The 8,298-nt window shown below is 36.6% G+C and overlaps 1 protein-coding gene across 1 annotated transcript; it reads left to right on the forward strand.

Moving 5' to 3' along the window:
* Positions 1–504: 504 nt before the first annotated feature.
* On the forward strand, positions 505–7,379 carry LOC124293407. The gene is made up of 2 exons (XM_046734251.1): positions 505–803; positions 6,467–7,379. The coding sequence occupies exons 1-2, from the start codon at positions 505–507 to the stop codon at positions 7,377–7,379; spliced, it is 1,212 nt and encodes a 403-aa protein (XP_046590207.1).
* The last annotated feature ends 919 nt before the right edge of the window (positions 7,380–8,298 follow it).

Below are 8,298 nucleotides of genomic sequence, written 5' to 3' on the forward strand. Positions count from 1 at the left end.
TTCATCCGTTTTCGCAGCGTCTCGATCGGAAGCTGTCCGAGCAGAAACTTTTGCTCATGTTTGACTGTTTGACTGTTTGAATTTTTTTTTTTACAAACCTGATCGAGATTTTTTCCAGCAAAATTTGAATTACAGATAGAAAACCACCACATACCACCCTGAATTTTTTCAGCCCCTTTGGATTTACTTCGATTTAAAAATACCTGGCGCCGGCCCTACCCCGTTAGAATCCCTTTGGGGGCCGTTTTCACATGCTAAGCCCTTTCACAATTTCCTTTGTTGAAAAATTTTTCATCCGATAAAACTACAGGTACGGTGAATTGTACAAGAGCCCGCGATTGGACTCTTTTTATTGGAATCATTTCACGTCGATACGCTCCTGTCATACGGCGCTCACTACGTTGACTTCCATGAGAATTTGTCAATGTGTTGCTATGGAAGTAGAAAATTAACAACACCCATCACCACTTTGTTTTGTGATTCTGTATTACCAGCGATCTCGCAATGGACAGCTCGGAAGAAGATGCATTCATCGTCGCGCTTCTGTGTGCAGAAGCCTGCAAACCCCAAAAACGAAAAAAGAAATGGGTGCACGACATTTGTCGGAAAAGAAACGTTCACGGTGAATATCACACCCTATTCCCAGAACTCGCCCGTGATGGCACAAAATTTTATCAGTATTTCCGCATGACGCTCGAAAAATTTCAAGAGTTGCTCAGCCTTCTACAGAGTGATTTAACCAAACAACACACATCATTTCGAAGACCCATAGGACCAGAAGAACGGCTGGCAGTATGTATAAGGTAAATATAAATAAATTGGCGTTTACATTGCTGAATGATATGAAATTTACAACACGTTTACCGTACGATGTCATATGAAATTCTCAAACTAGCGTGTATAATGCCCTTGTATGACTGAACCCATAATTGAAGATTAATTTTTAAACACTAACGTGGAATTTAATTTACACGAAATTCAATATTAAAAACCCAATTGAGATTTTTTTGAAGACGTAACGTAATAATAAATAGCCTAGCCGGATAAGCATGTCAAAACTGCCCCCAAAGGAATTCGACCGGAGCTTGGACTGGCCAGGGAAATAGTATATTATGCACCTAGGGAGGAAAAGTAGGCTATTCCAAACTGCGTGTGAGATTGACAACCAAGCCGCAGGCGACGGTGGCAAGAACGCAGTTTGGGATGGCCTTTTTTACTCCCGTGTGACGTATAATATTTTTCACCACCCCCTGTATCGGAAAGTACAACTTCCCGTTCACGCGAGGGGCCGAAAGTTGTACTTTATGGTGAAAAAAAAATTTCCCCAAAGTTTAAAACCCGTCGGTAAATATTTGTAGTCACAGTATCGGAAATTGTGATTTTTCGTTTTTATTTATTTTTTTCTCTGCATATTTTAAACCCACCAACTTACAAAAACTCTCGAATGACGATCCAACTAAAAACATGATAACAAATTTTTTGCGTTGATTTTGGCGCAAAATTACAATTTTTAAAAATTCAGAAAATTTTCTAATTGTGATTTCTGTTTCACTTCTATAGGTGTTGGTCACGTGTGTTTTTCACATCACCGCCTTTTATCGTAGAATTAGTACGAATTATTACAAATTTTTGGCATCACTGCGCCATCATCAAAATCAATAAAAATCACATTTTAATCTAGATTTTTGTGAATATCAAAATGTATGAAAAAACAGCGAATTTCAGGAAGATATGACCAAAAAGACTGATAATACACGACACGCTCACTCGAACGAAAAAACTTGAGATGCAGTAAAATTTTGTTTTGGTAAGCTGAACAATTTTTTGGAAACTCACAATCGTATGTAAAATGCAATTTTCAACAAAATAAGTCTAGAGAATTATTGTTTGGTTTAAATTTTTTGAATTATCAATATCACGTCGAAATATTTTCAAAAAAGTTGTTTAGCTTACCAAAATAAAATTTTACTGCATCCCAAGTTTTTTTGGTCGAGTGAGCGTGTCGTGTAAATTGAATTTCGTGCTTAGATTAAGTTATGAGTCTTTTTGGTCATATCTTTCGAGAATTCGCTACTTTTTTATACATTTTGACATTCACAAAAATCTACATTACAATTTGATTTTTAATGATTTTGAGGATGGCGCAGTGATTCGAAAAATTTGTAATCATTCGTAGTGATTTTACGATAAAAGGCGGTGATGTGAAAAAGAAAAAAAACCAACACCTATAGAAGTAAAGCAGAAATCACAATTTGAAAATTTTGGGAATTTTTTAAAATTGTAATTTTCCGCCAAAATCAACGAAAAAATTTTTTTACCATGTTTTTTAGTTGGATCGTCATTCGAGAGTTTTTTTAAGTCGGTGGGTTTAGAATATGCAGAGAAAAAAAATGAATAAAACGAAAAATCACATCTTTCGATGTTGTGGCTTGAAATATCTACCGACGGGTCTCAAACTTTGGGGAAATTATGTTTTTCCGTGACGGAAATGTCAGTCCGAGCCCCGGTCGAATCCCTTTGTGATTCCTCGATTTATCTATTCTTACTGTATCATTTCTCAATATCTCGAACAAGCAGTTACAAATTTGTAAAAAAAAGAAATCACAACAAATGACGCCGAACCTAGCATCTATAATTTGCAGTCGAACCTACCAAATCTCTTCAGTTTAGGACAATACAGTAAAAAGACTCACGACTGGAATTTAACTTCTATTGACAACATGACATGACATTTGATCAAATTTTGACTGTCAGCCGTCGTTACCTCATTTTAACCAACGTTAGCACGTTCAGCTACTAAATCTGGCTGCTTGCTTTTGCAAATCCGTTACTCCCGTGAGAAACACAGTTGAATGGTTTTTGAAAGCTTAGTTCTCGTTGGTCTCACTCTAGCAGTAGCACATCAAGTTTACTAGAAAGCTCATTCATACAGCAAAAAAAGGTCATTCGTACAGTCAAAAAAGTTGAGAACATTGCACAAGCATCATAGTTATATTTTCACATATTTGGGTACGTAAAGGTTTATAATACAAGACTTTGCTCGTTGAATGAGGTGCTTGAATACTGGAAAGCCACAGTCGAGGTTGCAGTCGTGCATCGACCCGTGTTGAAAGTAATTGTCATAGATAGAAACAGAATATTGATTCCAACGTTTCGTAATAGCCAGTTTGATAAGACAATAATAGTCTAGATTAAGTTTACATTTTTATTATTCGTTACGGCAAGCTAAAAGTATTTATTTTAATAATTGAAATATTTTTTCGAGTATTAGATGAAAAAAGTATGATCTAGGAATTACACCGCTGTACGGGATTATGGGTAATTGTGTTACACAGGCTTGTATAACTATAGTGTGAATATTAATTCTATAAATATACGTCCATAAATTTCGTAGACCTCATTTGACCGCGATTTAGCACTATGTATATCACGATGTTTATTGTCAAACGTGTTGTGTACACGTATGCCATTATTGCGAACGGTTGAGTTCACCGCAATGCTGGTCGAGTATCGCATATCGTTAATTGAAAGTATTTTATAATTGATATAACACGGGGGCTGCTGTGTCCGAAGTGTTGTCAGCGCGGGAGGTATATGATGGTGCATGTTCATCGATTACCTCGCTGACGGTGGTTTGTGATGGTGGTACTGAATATCTATCATATTCATTATAGATCGTATCGTCAGTGTGTCGATGGGGTGAATGATGACCAGATTCGGAGTGTGAATATGATACGTTCGGAATTCGTTGGTGATGAACAGCTTCCATCGTGTTTGATTCACGACGAATCTGTGGTGCAGCGGGTAGCCGGTCGCTCTGAGAACCAGTTAACATGCGCATCTCGTATTCGTTAATTAACGTGAATATTTTAGATTTAATTTCCACTTGGTATCGCGGTGGAAATGTTTCCACCGTTTCCGCCATCGTGGTAAAGAATTTTAATAAGTTGGAGCTGTTTTCTTTAGGTTTCTTTTGTTTGGTGCTTAAGTAATCTGACAGCACACTCGCAACCTCAATTGCTGGATTTTTGTCTGGTTGAACGGTCTTCTTATTTCTATTCCGCAAACCTGGTGTAGACATTGGACGATGCGATACCATGCCTGGAAAGTGAAATCGTTACGTTTGGAATAAAAAAACGGATCTACCAAGGTGGTCAGAGGTGGTTTGGCCTATTTGATGTAGATGATGCCAGAATAAATAAAAAATTCTTTTGATTCCTTTGAATAGTAATAACGCATTGTTCAAGTTTTATGAATTCAAAATAACTCAACTACGAATGAGTGAAATTCAGAACTTTGTTGTTGAACGTTGATCAAGATTTACCGCCATCTGAATACATGTAGTATTTTCAAAAGTTTCATAACTTTCAAACAAGCTTCATTAATTTCTTGATCATTTATGATAAACACATTAATTGGATTGATTTTATTGACCGAATAATTCTTACTTTTGGGTATGAAGCACTTTATGGTGTTATTAGATCAAAATTTTCTATCAAAGTGACTTAATTACACGAACAATCTCATGTCGCGGGGTCTACACTTTCTTAATCCCTTTGCTGTCAAGCAAAAAGGAACATTTTCTGCAAAAAATGATTTCAGATTTGTATTTAGTGCCCTCAAAACCGTGAGATGCTCGTGCAAGATGACATTATAATAGTATGGACATGTATTTTTCAATATGCACATACGAGTACAATGCGTCATGAAGCAAAACTGGCACTACTTTTTTTTACACATATATGTGTCACTGACAGTGGAAGAGTCAGGGAGCCCACACGTTTCTCCCTCTCCGAAACATGTCAATAATCAAAAATGGTTTTCAAAGTTAACTTTTTGTCCAAATGTTTTTTTTTTTTTGTGTGTGTGTGACGGAAAATGTATAAAGCCTAGGACGAACATTATTTTCAACGAAGTCATTGTTCCTCATGAGATATGAAATCTACCCAGACGGTGGGAATTATTCAGGTTGTCGCATTTATCCGAAACGGTAGAAAATAGTTTTTCAGCACTCTAACCTCAAAATCGCAACTTTGTCGCGATTTCTTGGCTTTCGTGATGAAAAATTATGCTCAAAACTCGTATCGATAAGGTTGTTTGACTCGCGTGTTACAGCACTCGCCTTCGGCTCGTGCCGTAAACCTTACGTCTCGTCAAAAAACCTTATCCATACTCGTTTAGAAATGTACTATTGTTGCATCAGATATTTTCACGTGCAAAAAGCAAAAAAATGGAAGAGATTCAAATTATAGGTTCGATTTTTAGTTACTGTAAAAAAAATCCTTACTTTGGTCGTTAAGAAGATTTAACACATCGTTATCGTCTGCATTATTGTCATTATTGTCCTCAATAGACAAAGATGGGGAATTATCCTCTGGGGTAGTGGTTCGTGACTCTGAAGATAAACCATTCGGCTCTTCAAAATTTGAATGTGTTCTTCTGTCCACCATATATGAAGCTAAAAAACTCATCTGTTTTTCATATTTCCAAGGCCTTATCTTAATTGCAGCTTGTCCACTTTTAGTTTTTCGTACGTTCATTGCCTTTCGATATGCATCACGCAACTTACGCCACGTATCCTTGCAATCTTCCACTGAAAAACATTGTAAAAGATTGTAGTTTCGACGATAGTTTGAGACTAACATTACAGGTAGAGTGAGAGAAAGACTGTTCGGAGAACTAAGTACCTTTAGATTTATGACGTATAGGTTTAGGCTAGCGAATAGTGAACGGAAAAACTTCGTATGGACGCAGGGGTTCATAAAAATATTTAGAAGGTGCATTTTTATACATAAGGGACGAAAAAGCGAAAGCCTAAAGATAAGGAGGAACCCTAGTAAAAGTTGGTTAGAAATGTAAAAAAAAATTGTCGTGAAAGGTGTTGAATCTCAAAATCAGTACTGGATATGGTAGTCTATGCGCGATACTAGGTGTATGTGAAAAAAAAATTTATTTACTGCGATGAAAATTAAGACGCTAGGAATGTTTCAGAGACTTTTCTTTTTGCTTCACATGCAAATAATCCGCACTGCAAATTACTCCATTAAATCTTACAATTTTAAAAACCTTTTACCTGTCGAGAAATGTTATTCCGTTTTGTCTACCGACGTATAAAATAGAATTGAAGATCTGGCTGACTAATTGATTTCTTTCACATAGAATTGCCAATACATAAATAATGAGAAAGGATTCATAGGATTCATTGATTTTACCAATTATATTTCAATAATAAAATTATTTCTGCTTTATCCTCAGTTCGATCGAATGAATCGCTTTTTATTTGACAGCACAGGTTACTGAACTGATTATTCTATACCAATTGCAATTTGTTCAATCGGAAAAAAACTCGTTTGGCCATATTTGATCATCATGTTTGGCTCAGTCAGTTCACTATCAGTTGTCTCAACAGAGCTCTGCTCTCTGACTAGTATGCATAAACATGTAGACTGTTATTGTTTGATTCTAGATTTTTGGCAACAGGAGATTCCATGAGGAGTATAGCGTTTAATTACCGCTTGGGAGACACAACGGTCCGAGAAATTATTCACGAGACATGTGACGTGATTTGGAGAAGGCTTTCTCCGCAAGTTTTACCGGTACCCACGACGGAGATGTGGAAATCGATAGAGAATATGTTCTTTACCAGATGGAACTTCCCAAATTGCATCGGGGCTCTGGACGGGAAACACGTCACTATAGAAGCGCCTAGCAATACCGGCTCGTTGTATTTCAACTATAAAAAAACATTTAGTGTAGTGCTCATGGCACTCGTAGATGCAAACTACCGCTTCATTGCTGTGGACATTGGGGCATATGGAAAGAATAGCGATGGACGAATTTTTGGGAAGAGTGCATTTGGAGAAGCCCTGGAAAATGGAACGTTGTGCCTGCCGCCAGACAAACCCCTGCCTGGAAATGATGTACCATTGCCACACGTGATCGTTGGAGATGAGGCTTTCCCACTCAAAAGAAATATCATGCGACCATACCCAAGTTCACAATTGGCGAATGACGAATCAAAAAAAATATTTAATTACAGACTTTCACGTGCTCGTAGAATTTCCGAGAATGTTTTCGGAATTTTAACTCAAAAATTTCGAATTTACCAACGAAGAATAAAACTAAGTCCAGAGCACGTGGATAGTGTTATATTAGCAACGTGTTGCCTACACAACTTTTTGATGAACGATGACCCTCCGATTCGTCAAAGTGTACATGACTCTGGCGCTTACACTTTGAATCCTATGGGAAACATCGGAGGGAATGCGACTGCCGAGGCAATAGCGGTCAGAGATAAGTTCAAAGATTACTTTAATTCTGCTGCAGGCTCAGTCGATTGGCAAATCGAAATGGTTCGACGTGGAATCAGAAATGTTTAACGTAATCTTGAATGTACATAACTTTTTTTGAAAAAAATTCCAGTCACTGAATATTTTTAAATTGTTCGCTCTTTCCCTTCAATAATACTCTAACGAACATTGTCCACGAAATTATACTTCTGAACCGTTCGCCTTCACTTGCATGTGGAATTTTATTCGGAAAAAAATCCAAATTATAGGACATACTGCTATTGGTGCAAAGCGTCTTTTCGAATCTGAGAACCTGCGGTGAAGACGTAATAAAGGTATCTGATGGATTTACCTCAAATTTTAACTGCACATTTTTAGGTAGCATCATAATTTGTAAATTTTTTATTAATTTAAGTTTTATAACTATCAATGCATCGCTACTTTAACTTTTTTTTTATTGTGCTCTTTAATTTTTATTCCGAAGGGCGGTTTACCAGCATCGTGTACATCGCATACTATTGCAATCAAAAACACGCTTCACACGGGCAGCTGTATCTTCAATCAGTTTTTATTTTCATTTTTTTAATGCAATTTTACACAAGAGTCGTCAAAGTCGTGTAAATTTTGATGTCAAAATGCAATGAAAATGAAAAAATGAAACCTACTTTTTTCGCAATTTTGACAAAAAAAAAAACCCTGAACGCAAGTGTGATAACTTGAAACTACATTTTCAATGCAGAATTGAAGGTGAAATGTATAGTTTTACTGGATAAAAAGATACGATAGACCATCAAATTCTATTCTGCATTTCCTTAGAAATAAATAATACTTATAATGACTGTGAAATGTAATCCCATACTTACAAAAATCAGATGATAAACTCAATTTTCGTACAACTTACCTGATTCTTTCATTGCTCTTGAAATATCGTTCCAGCAATTTTCTTTAATTTGGTGGTTCGAGTAGCGCGCGTCACACATATCGTACAATGGTTTGTACTTTTCAACAA

The sequence above is a fragment of the Neodiprion lecontei genome, chromosome 3 (assembly GCF_021901455.1).
Source record: "Neodiprion lecontei isolate iyNeoLeco1 chromosome 3, iyNeoLeco1.1, whole genome shotgun sequence".
Lineage (NCBI taxonomy): Eukaryota > Metazoa > Arthropoda > Insecta > Hymenoptera > Diprionidae > Neodiprion > Neodiprion lecontei.